General features: G+C 35.9%; 1 protein-coding gene across 4 annotated transcripts in view; it reads left to right on the top strand.

Annotated features, from left to right (window-relative positions):
- The window catches only part of Mfn1 (mitofusin 1), a 40,058-nt gene that overhangs the window by 2,302 nt on the left and 25,307 nt on the right, over positions 1-12,449 (top strand). For all 4 annotated transcript variants that reach the window (XM_076866944.2, XM_076866945.2, XM_076866942.2 and 1 more), the window contains exons 3-7: positions 1,229-1,364; positions 6,478-6,640; positions 8,439-8,563; positions 10,156-10,264; positions 12,086-12,193. In XM_076866944.2, the coding sequence (XP_076723059.1) occupies positions 1,229-1,364; positions 6,478-6,640; positions 8,439-8,563; positions 10,156-10,264; positions 12,086-12,193 (641 nt within the window). The remainder of the gene's footprint in view (positions 1-1,228; positions 1,365-6,477; positions 6,641-8,438; positions 8,564-10,155; positions 10,265-12,085; positions 12,194-12,449) is intronic.

Genomic DNA, 12,449 nt, shown 5'->3' with positions numbered 1-12,449 from the left:
GATTTTGAGCTCAAATCTCTTCATCTTTGTCTCACTTTGTCACTAGCACCAAGTTGACACAGTTCAAGTTCTATTGTTGAATGAGGAGGAAAAAATTACTGGTATAGTATCTTTATGTTTCCAATTTGGAAGGAATTTGAGCTTTCACAGTGACTTTTTTTTTTTTTGTTTTGCACAGTGACTTTAGTTTTTTTTTCCTAAAAATGTTGATAGAAAGTGACAGTGAGGTTAAATGTAATCTGTGATGAGTCTAATAAATTGAGTTAGTGAAAAGGGCAAGTTTTGAATCTGAATTCATTTTTACTGGTTCTAGAACCTCAGAAAAAAGTGTTGCAAAAAAGATCAGGAACAACAAAAGTAAAATGAAAAAGTATAGTACTACTTTAGCCAGTGCTATTTACCAAATTGCACATATTTTTATTAATGTATAGAAAGGTAAAATGAGATGGAAAATTTAAGTTTAATTAGACAAGCACTGGGTAAGTTTTAAGTGGCACAGTTGTCTCTAATTAGGATCATTTAGACAGGCAAATGTCTTTACTCTGGAAAAAAAGGTGATAAGATTGCAAATATCAGTTTATCTCTTACTCCTAAAAAAAACAGTAGAAAAGGTTGTTCTGCTTTTAAACCCAGGCTTTTCTAGCTCCTGGTGCTTGGAAGAGCAGAGGAAGAGGAAGGGTTGAGCTAGAGTGGGCAGGTATCATTAAAGCTATGAAGTGGGATTTAACTTGTAATTCTCTTTCCTCTGCCTTTTCATGTTGAGTGAATTGTGTTGCTCCATCCTTGTAGGAAGCAGAACAAGAAGTGATAAGGTTGCAAGGTCTTTTTTAGCCTGGAAACTGAACCATATCTTAATTTCTGAAGGGTTTTTGTTTAAACTTTATTTCTTAGCCTGTAGGCCCAGGTTCTCAGCTTTCAGTTAGTTGGAACAGTAACAGGTGGTTATTAGATTTTTGTTTTTTTCTTTGGAATTGGATTTTTATGTCAGGTAGATACTTTGTATTTTTGAAATCTAGATGAATAATAAATTCTTGCAATTTTTAATGTCTGAAATTCTTTGGGGCAGTATTCTTATGACCCATTGCAACAGGGCATGGATCTTTTACCAAATACTCATTAGACTATGAGCATTTTTATTTTTCAAATATTTTAATATAGAACAAAGCCAAAATATATAGTTTTAGGTGTTCCACTGAATGGTATTTCTAATATCATTTCAATTTTGCAGCAACATACAGGAATCCAGAACTTGATCGAATAGCCACTGAAGATGATTTGGTGGAAATACAGGGGTGTAAAAATAAGCTTTCTGTCATTGGTGAGGTGCTGTCTCGGAGACACATGAAAGTGGCATTTTTTGGCAGGTAATCCTTATTATTATTAAGAAATTATTATTTCTTCTAAGGTAGGTTTCTAGAAATCAGCTTTTCTTGGTCCTATCCCCAGCTTTGTCTGATGTTTCAGCAAGTTATATTCACCCTCCCTTCCCACACACCCCAACAGTTTGTACCTGTGTTAGATGTGAAAGCTATTAGAATGTAAAGGAATTTCTCAGTGTATCTCTGCCATAGCCTACACATTAATTTAATAATCAGTTAATGGGCTGGGTAGTAGAGCACTCACCTAGCACCTAGCACACTCAGGGCCCTGGGTTGATTTGTAACACCTTAAAAAGAAAATAAAATTAATTGTTAACTCCCTGTATATTGTGTATTCTGTTAGGCATGAGCGGTGCAAAGACAAATGACTAACTAGCTCCATACTTTTTTTCACAAACATCATGCTTTATCCTGTCACAGGAGAAGAGATGTCTCCAGAGGAGGGTCCTGAGGAGTTTCTGGGAGAGAAGCAGGAACTCAGAACTAGATAGATCCAGAATGATGAAAAAGAATTTCAGCACACACCAGGCAGAGGCATACACAGATTTATTTAGGAATGCAGATACATGTTCAAGGGAGAATGTGGGCCATCTGAAGTATGAGAGATGCACTTTTGGGGTTTTGGGCTGTTTTATATGAAATTTTGTTAGTGGTGGGAATGGAAAGATATGTAGGGATGATAACAGTCTGGTGCTTGATGGCTTATGGTGTTTTGGTCATTCTTAGAATCCTTAGGCCAATGTGGTGTTCATTATCTGATCAATAGATAATGTTGGAAAGTTTCTCTAAATTATAAGTTTTTCAAAATATTATGTCTCTTTGGCTAATCTGGAGGGCTGTTTAACAGTGCACAAGGTAATTATCATAAGTGAATTTATGGTTAAGATTTACAAATTTAAGATTTATAGATTTCCCAGAAATTTAGGAATGGTAGGCCTGGGAGAGAGATTGGCTTGGTGAATGAGAGGCCTGGAAAAATATTCAGAACTTCTGAATTAAAATTTCATTTCCTTGCCCTTCCTTTCTGTTTCTCTTCTATTTCTTTTATTCTATCCTACCTCAGTACCAGTAGGAGCATTTACTTACTGAACTAACCTCATAGGTCTTCTACTTTCCATCTTAGGGCTTTTGTACTTGCAATTTCCTCTGTCTAGATTACTCTGCAGATTTCATCCCAAATACTTCGGAAGCCTTCCCTTGTTACTCTGTCAGAGAAATTCCTTCACAATTCTTCTTCTTCTTTTTTTTTTTTTTTTTTTGTTTTGATAGTGGGGATTGAAATGAGGGATGCTTAATCACTGAGCCACCTCTCCAGCCCTTTTTATTTTTATTTTTTATTTTGAGAGAAGGCCTTGCTAAGTTGCTGAGGCTGGTCTGGAACTTGGAATCTTCCTGTCTCAGCCTTTCAAGTTGCTGAGATTACAGATGTATGCCACTATACCTGGCATTCAGTCATTCTTTCTTTTAAACATTTATTTTTTAGGTGTAGATGGATGCAACACAGTGCCTTTATTTTTATGTGGTGCTGAGGATTGAACCCAGGTCCTGCCTGTGCTAGGCGAGCCCTCTATTGCTGAGCCACAATCCCAGCCCCTCAGTCATTCTTTCTTGAAGCGCCCTGCTTATGTCCTTCAAAGCTTTTTACAGAGTTCCATTATTTTGTGTTTTTATTTTCTGCTTCTTCCACTTGGCAACAAGAGTTTGATAGGAGATGGCTCCATAAAAGAGGTTGTACCTCAGATTAGGGTGGAGTAGGAGTGGGAAGAAGCCTCCTGAAGAGGCAGTGACTCAAGCTGTACTACTTGAGAAGGAGAAATAGGTAGGTCCAAGCAGCTGGTCCTTAATTTACCATGGTTCTATTAGCGATTTTTTTTTCTGACTTCTCTGTGGTACAAAAGCAGTGTGTACTCAGCTGCAATTACCTTTTTTTTTTTTTTTTTTTTTTTTTTTATAAAGAGAGGGGGCGGGAGAGAGAGAGAGAGAATTTTAATATTTATTTTTCAGTTATTGGCGGACACAACATCTTTGTTTTGTATGTGGTGCTGAGGATCGAACCCGGGCAGCACGCGTGCCAGGCAAGCGCGCTACCGCTTGAGCCACCCCAGCCCCTGCAGTTACCTTTTGAATTTTGATCTTTTCCTGGGCTAGTGATGTATGAAATAATACTCTCTAGACTCGGGATAGTGGCAGCAAGCCATAACTCCAAGTCAGCCCCATGATTACAAATAAAAACAACTGTAGTCTATATGATGGTAAATTGTAATGTTGAAGAGGTTAGATGCATTAAATGAATTTTCAGCAACATGGTATTTTCAATTTACTATGGGTTTATTCGTGTATAATCCCATCATAAGTTGACGAACATATGTATTAGCTTTCAATGTGAAAAGGGTGGTGTCTTGAAAAGGAAAGACAATGAATTAGGGAGAGGATGAGAAACCTTTCATGAACAGATTTTCTAGACAGGTAAAAGGAAAATTAGAATTGGTATACAATGTAAACAAATATATTTGCTCTATTTACCTCCTGGTACCAGGGATTGAACCCAGGGGCATTGTACTACGAAGCTATATCCCTAGACCTTTTCATTTTTAAAAATTTGAGACAGGGTTTCCCTAATTTGCTGAGGTGGGCCTCGAACTTGCAATCCTCCTTCCTCAACCTCCTGAGTAGTTGGGATGACAAGTGTGTGTTGTCTGGATATAGCCAGAAATATATTTGGTCTTTGAACCCTGGTCCTGTCAGAGTTCCTAAAACCCTTGGAATTTCCTGAGTTATAAGAATAGCTTTTCTTATTTTGAATGAGCCTCTTATGAATAAACCTGAGTTTATGCTAATATAGTAGCTTAGGGTGGAGCCCCTGTGTTGAGAGCTACAGCCGAAGGGGCCCCAGCAAACTTCCAGCTGCCAGCTGATGATTGGCTTACAGCGGCCCCAGCAGACTTCTAGCTGCCAACTGATTGGCTCCTCTGTGGTGATGCTCATTGGGTTGTTTCCCCAATCCAGACAATTACTGGGTCAGGACCTTTCCATTGTCCTGTTAGAATATCCTTCCAAAGTACCTTGGGCTTATGTACATTTTTTGGACTGGTGGCCAAACGACTGAGGGTAAGTGATAAGGTAAACTGCTCTGCCCCTGAGGGCAGGGCGAGAGGATGGGTAGCCATTTTAAGATTCTTTTGTTTTGTTTCACTTTTGTTTTAAGTTGCCTGTCCCTGGAGATGAGTGAGACAGAAGAAAAACCACTCCCATCTGAGGAAAAACTATTTGCGTCTGAGGAACAGATAGGGAGAAAGGACGGATGGACATTTCAGGAGGATGGAAAGGCTGATATGATGATTTTGTGTTGTTCCATTTTTGTTTCATTCTGTCTCGGTTTTGTTTGGTGTCATCGGTGGTACAATTTTTCCAAAAGGAGCCATCACTGAACTGCTTTCAGAACTTGCCTGGACTATGTATCTGTCCTTTATAATATCCTTTTAATAAATGAAGTAAAGTGTTTCCTTGAGTTCCAGGAGCTGTCCTAGCAAATTATTGGATCCAGGAAGGGGGTTTAAGGGAACCCTAACTTAAACCTTTTTTGGTCAGAAGCACAGACCATAACCTAGAACTTTTCATTTGGTATCTAAATTGGGGGATGGACTTGGGAGACTAAGCTCTTGACCTGTAGGATCTGACACTATCTCTAGGCAGATAATGTCAGAAATGAATTAAAGGACACAACATTGGTGTCTGCTATAGAATTGCATGGTGCCTTTGGGAAGGACCCCCCCACCCCCAACAATTGTTTTTTCTTTAATGTTTGGGAAGACAAGGTGACAGTGTCTCCAGTTTCAGTGCACATAAGAATCATTCTGGGAGCACTACCAGACTCTGATTCTGTAGGTTTACAGTGTATCTTAGGAATCTACATCATTAGTGGGCTTACCTGATGATTCTGATGGGGATAGGGGGACCCAGACTGTTCTTGAGGATCATTGCAGCAAAGCTTCATGCAGTCATTAAAAGGATTAATTTTGAGAGAGGTCATCTGTGTCATTGTAAGATGTGTGTAGTGGCAATGGGAGCATTGTTGAGATAATTAAGATGAAGTGGTTCCTTAGGGAGGAAGTGAGGAGCAATATCCATAACACAAGTAGAGTATGACTCTTAGACTGAGGGAAAGAGGTGAAGCATGTACCACAAAGATGCTGTTTTTGCAGTGAAGCAAAAGGCTCTGAATAATTTCTGGGTTTTGAGCTGATTGGAAAGCAAGCTCTTAAAGTGGTATGAGGTGTTCTTAGGGTTTCAGTGTCTTCAGAAGTGTAAATGCATAACAGATTATCCCAAACTTAGCAAATTAAATATAACCATTTTATTATGTTCACTGATTCTGAGTCAAGAATTCAGACAGGGCACAGCAGGGATGTCTTGTCTTTCCTTGTTCCATGGTATTTGGAGCCTCATGAAGATTTGGAGGAGGTTTAACAACTGAGTTTTAGAATCATCTGAAATCTTTTTACTCACATGCCTGGTACTTGCCCAAGAAGAGTAGAAGAATAGGGCTTTCAATTAGAGTATTTAGCTGGACCTTTCTGTTTAGCTTGACTTCCTCATAGTGCAGCAGATTCAGAGTAATTGGACTTCTTACATGGCAACGCTCCAAGTGCATGTGATCCAGTGAACAGTCCAGAAGCTTCATTGCCTTTTATGCCTTGCCTTGGAAGTCACCCAGTGTCACTTCTGACGTGTGTTATTTGTTGAAGTAGTCACAAATCAGCCCAGATTTAAGATGATGAGACATTAGACCCCATTTTTATAATGGGAGGAGCATTACAGAATTTTGACTTGTGATTTGAAATTTCCACAAGAACTGAGAAAGAAAAATTAAGGATAGATATATGAAAAAGGTGGGGTTTGTTTTCTGGTGTTCTCTGCTCCTACTTTAAATATACATTCTTAATATTTAAGTGAGGTTAACTTTTTTTTTTTTAACAAAAAATACAATCTGATGAACTTCCAATGAAATTGGAATTTTGAAAAAGTTGGTGTGAAACCTAGTGAAAGAATTAACTTTTTTATTGTTAATGTTTTGTTTTTCATGATTTTGTATATTTAGAACAAGCAGTGGGAAGAGCTCTGTTATCAATGCAATGTTATGGGACAAAGTTCTCCCTAGTGGGATTGGCCATACAACCAATTGCTTCCTAAGTGTTGAAGGAACTGATGGAGATAAAGCTTATCTTATGACAGAAGGATCAGATGAAAAAAAGAGTGTGAAGGTATAGTATTTAACCTTTAGCAACTTGGTATACCAGCATCAGTGTCCTTGAAGTTTTAAAACTTTATAAGATGGCTACATTGCTGAAGATGGAAGTATTGTTAATATTTTTATTCATAACTTTTAAAGGCATCATTGATATTTTAGTTCTTGTAAAAGTCTTTTGCTTCAGAGTGAAATTATTGAAAGAATAAAACCTGTCCTTAACTGTGTTTTACTTTAGGAGAAGTTATTAACCATATTTGTAAATAAATGTTATAGATTTATTAAATAAGGACTAATACAATTCCCTAGCTTTCACAAATTGATTTATTTCTTCTTTCCTCAGTCCCTTCCTTCCTTGACCTTGCACATGATAGGCAAAGGTTCTACCATTGAGCTAATCCCTAGCCCTTTCACAAATTTCTTCCTTTTTTTTTTTTTTAATTTAGTTGTAGTTGGACACAATTCCTTTCACAAATTTCTAATTCAATGTCACCATACTCCTTCAGCCAATAAAAGAATAAAATAGAAATTAGGTTGTAAGATGATAGCTCTGAGCTGAAAGGAATTGGTAAGACAGCGTCTCATTATAGATACCCTTCCCCACCTTTGGGGATTAAACGTAGGGCCTTACACATGATGTTTATGAAAGTACAAGTGCTATCCCAGTGAGCAACACTCCCAGCCTAGTCACCTTATCTTGTGTCTACAGATCTCTCCCACAAACACTGAAGAAGTTCAGTATTGAAGATTCTTGCCATTTTAGGTTTTGCTAAACTGAAGGTAAAGTCATAGGTCTAGTTCTATGGGTTTGCTGTTTGACTTAGTATTAGATAACGGTCTATATTGGTTTACCTTCTTGGACTGATTGTACCCTTCACTTTTGTTATGAGAAAAAAATTATGTTTATGAAAATACTTTTCAAACTTTTAACCTGTACAGGAATCACTAATATTTTGTAATTAGGATTTTTACCAAGCCATAATTCATACTTATTTGTAGCTTTAGATTCTCAAGGGAAAATATGTTGTGAGATATTTTAAAGAAATTTTCTCTTTTTTCCTGATCTTTGTTCTCTACTTCCAATTTTGTTCCTTCATTGCTTTATTCCTCCTTTCCCCTACTCCCACATTTAAATTTGTTAACCTCAAGTAGAAGTTTGCTTTACAATATAAATAAACTTTGATTCTTGCTTAAGCACTTATAATAACTTAAACTTCATCACAATTCTGTTAGATAGGTACTTTTGCTATCATAATTTTATTAGCCTGTGCAATCTAGCTCAGTGATAAAGCTCCCCTGGGTTTAATCCCCAGTACTGAGGGGAAAAAAAATATTTATTGACTTTTTATATTGTTTCCACTATTCCTATAGGGATTTTAAAACTATTTTAATAACAATATCTCTTCTCATGTTTTTCTTTTGATACTTACCAATACATATTGGTTTTAGAAGAGTCAGAGAATGCAAACAGGCCAAAAGAACAAAGATTACAAAATAACGATTTGTAAAACCAGTGTCACTTTCAGGAGTTGCATAGGATTCCATTGCTGAAGTTCAATTTGTTGGGTCACTTAGAATATTTCCAACCATGATGATTTTGTAAGATAGTATAAGTAAACTTTTTGAAGGAAACCATTTTTTCCCTACTGTATTATTTCAAAGCTGAGGTTTCTTAACATTGCTCAGATGTTTTTATTTCAAAGTATTTGAAGTTCTATCTTTTACAAAAATGATATTGTGCCAAATCAGAATATTTAAATCTTTAAAAAGTTTTTATTACAAGTAAAATTTTTTTGTTTCCTCTCCTGCTTTAGACAGTTAATCAGCTGGCCCATGCCCTCCATATGGACAAAGACTTGAAAGCTGGCTGTCTTGTGCATGTGTTTTGGCCAAAGGCAAAATGTGCCCTATTGAGAGATGACTTGGTTTTAGTAGACAGGTAAAATTACATATGAGCTGTTTTTTCTCTGGGTATACGTTTATTTAATATAGCATGTGGTACACAAAACTTCAAATGTTCAGTTGCTACTTGGTCTCATTTCAGAGTGTTGGTTTCTGTTTTCAAGTTGTATAGTCTAATTTTGTTAGAAGAAATTCTAAAAGATATTCATTTTGGGGGGTTCCTTAAGACAATTTTATAGTTTGAATAAATGGTTGGAAGTTACAAATTGTCTAACTCTCGATATCTAGAGTAATAACTAGATATATAGAGGTAATAACTTTAAATATTTTTTTTAGCCAGTAGTGACTTGGTTCTTTTTGTATCATGCATGTGTCTTACTGGGGAATTGAACCCATGGCCTTGTGCATGCTAGGCAAGCATTCTACCCCTGAGCTACATCCTCAGCTCAAGACTTGGTTCTTTTTTTTTTTGGTACCAAGGATTGAACCCAAGGCCACTTAATCACTGAGACACATCGCCAACTGTTTTTTCTTTTATTTAAAATGGCCTCATTAAATTGCTGAGGCTGGCTTTGAATTTATGATTCTCCTGCCTCAGCCTCACAAGCCACTGGGATTACAGGTGTGAGCTACCACACCCGGCCTGTGACTTGGTTCTTCAGTTTCCCAAAATAACTTTATTGGAAAACTCATACAACTTTTTGTTTTTCCAGAGCTAATAGAATGCTTTTGGATTTTTTTTTCCCCAGTGCTCTTTGATTAATTTGCATTTATGACAGTTTTTATTTTTTAAATTAATTTATTTTGTGGTATGGGATTTGAGACCCGGGCCTTATGCATGGAAGGCAAGTGGCAAGCACTCTACCACTTAGCTATGTCTCAGTCCCTGTGATGTTTTAAAAATCATCCCTCTATACTGATTCTTCATAAAATGATTATGCATATCAGTTATCACTATCATTAGCTAAGAAAGGTATTTAATGTTTTTAAAAATTTTGGTGTGTTCTTTATTCAGTTAAAATTTTAATGTTTTATATAAACCATTTGTTTTGATGATGAGTTTTCCTTATTGCAAAAGTGTTTCATATTATAGTCAGTGGGATAACTCAAAGGAGAGAGAAGATTCTTGTGAAATCAAAATAATTTTAAATATAATATTAGTCAATTTTGCTTTATTTCATAGCTGAACTATATCCATAATCCCACCAGTCAAGATATACAACAGGCAAATCCTTCACTGTAATTTTTATAGATGGTATATTAAATTTATATCTACCAGAGGGTATTTTATTTTTTATTATTTGTGCTTTTAAAAGCACTTAAATCTCTGAGCTGTACCAGATATATATCTCAGAGCCTCATTTTTTGTATTATCTATTAGCCTAGTTTGGTTTGTTTTTCAGTACTTATTTTATTTTTCAATCTTTTAGAACATAAAGGTTAAGAAGATTTAAAAATTGATCATATTACTTGCTTTATCAAAAATTACTATTAAAATTTCCTAGGAATCATAGCAATCATGGTCCTTTAGGCTTCAAATAATACATGAAAGTCTAAACAAAATTGTATAACCCAAATTTTCTTTTTTAAAAATTTCATATAATTCAATCTTTATTTCATTCCTATTAGTCCAGGCACAGATGTTACAACAGAACTGGATAGCTGGATTGATAAGTTTTGCCTAGATGCTGATGTCTTTGTTTTGGTTGCAAACTCGGAATCAACACTAATGAACACGGTAGGATATAATCATATTACTGTGTTTGGGGTCAGTCAACTAATTGATATTCATTTTAATTCCAAAAAATGAGTGAAATCCAAACCATGTATTAGAAAGAAATCTAAAATTGGGTGAATGAAAGCATTTGTGTTTCCATAGGACCATAAAGCACAAACCACTCCCACTTTCTACCATTTATCAGGCAAAGCTTTTCATATTTTCAGTTTTGTTACCCTTTTTCAGCTTTACCTGTATATATTGTAGGTTCCAGTTTACCAGGATACACTTTAGACTGCTATTAAATTTAGATTATCCAGGATATCTGTCTAGATTTTGGGGATTAAACGTAGGGCTTTACACATGATGTTTATGAAAGTACAAGTGCTATCCCAATGAGCCACACTCCCAGCCTAGTCACCTTGTGTCTATAGATCTCTTCCACAAACACAGAAGAAGTTCAGTATTGAAGATTCTTGGTCCTTTGTTTATGGGTTTTTTTGTTTCGTTTTTGGTTTTGGTAGTACTGGGGACTGAAGAACTGAACGCAGGGTGTTGCAAATGCTAGATAAGCACTGAATTACATCTCCAGCCCTTTATTTTTTGGGTTTTTATGTTGAGGCTGGTACTTATTAAGTTGCCCAAGGTGGCCTGGAACTTGTGATCCTCCTGCCTCAATTCCCTGAGTAGTTGGAGTTACCGTATACACTACTATATCTTATATTTATGCTGTTCTTTTTTTGGGTTGTTTTTTGTTTTTTGTTTTTGGTATTAGGAATTAAACCCAGCAGTGCTTAACTACTGAGTCATCCCCACCCTTTTTTATTTTTCGTTTTGAGACAAGGTCTCTTTAAGTGACTTAGGGCCTCCCTAACTTCTTGAGGCTGGCCTTGAACTTGTGATCCTTTTGCCTCAGCCTCCCAAGTTGCTGGGATTGTAGGTGTGTGCCACCATGCATGCCTAGGACTTATGCTGTTATTTACCTATAATTTGTCTACCTCTGAAATTTCCATCTTTCAACAGTCTCTGTTAATAGTGCTTTCAAGGCCATCTTTTATTACCACTTCCTTCTTTATGGAGCTTTTTTCTTAATTTGAACTAGATATAGTATTTGTGGATTATACCTTTCTCTATTTATGATTTGATTTATGTAAGTAGTTTACATTATTATTAATAACTCTAAAAAAAAGATTTTAGGGCAGCTCAGGAGGCTGAGACAGGAGGATCATGAGTTCAAAGCCAGCCTCAGCAAGGCAAGACACTAGGCAACTCAGTGAGACCCTGTCTCTAAATAAAAAATACAAAATAGAGCTGGGGATGTGTCTCAGTGTTTGAGTGCCCTTGAGTTCAATCTCCAGTACCAAAAAAAAAAAAAAAAATAGATTTTAGGTAGCTTTTGAGAGCATGGATTATTGTATCCAATAGTTCCAATTATATCTTGCATGTAGTAGAGTCTGATAAATATTGGTTAAATTCAAAAGTACTCGTGGCAGGAGCAATAGCAATTATCACTTTTGCCTTCTTATATGTTAATTTTCTCATCTTTGAAACATTTAATGTGCATATAGTGTTTTGGGATCCTTTATCAGTGGATGTTGATCATTATTGTATAAATGGTTCAAGTTAAAGTAAAAATTTCAAATATAAATAGAAAGTATCATTTAAAAGTGAATATACTGTTTTTTAAAAATATTTTTATTTGTAGATGGACACAATACTTTTATTTTTATTTTACTTTTATATGGTGCTAAGGATCAAACCCAGTGCCTCACATGTGCTAGACAAGCACACTACCACTGACCTATAACTCCAGCCCTACTGTTTGTTTTTAATGTTTTCCAGGAGAAACATTTTTTCCACAAAGTGAATGAACGACTTTCCAAGCCTAATATTTTCATACTGAATAATCGTTGGGATGCTTCTGCATCAGAGCCAGAATATATGGAAGATGTAAGTTATTTTTTTCCTGTAAATTTTTAAATACAGTCATGTCTGAGAATACTTTCATTACGTGCTTGTCTGAGAAAAGTATGTCATAGAACATTATAAGAAGTATTCTCTTGTGAAAAGAATATGATTACAGAATACGTAAAGTTGATTAGTGATAGACACCAAAATATTAAACTATTTTGAAGAAAAATTGTTATAAAGTACTATCTAATCATTTCAGTACTTGAGAAACTTTTTTTTCTTTTTAACTTTTTAT

This window comes from Callospermophilus lateralis, chromosome 10 (assembly GCF_048772815.1).
Source record: "Callospermophilus lateralis isolate mCalLat2 chromosome 10, mCalLat2.hap1, whole genome shotgun sequence".
NCBI classification, from domain to species: Eukaryota; Metazoa; Chordata; class Mammalia; order Rodentia; family Sciuridae; genus Callospermophilus; species Callospermophilus lateralis.
This window is presented reverse-complemented; position numbering and strand designations above follow the sequence as displayed.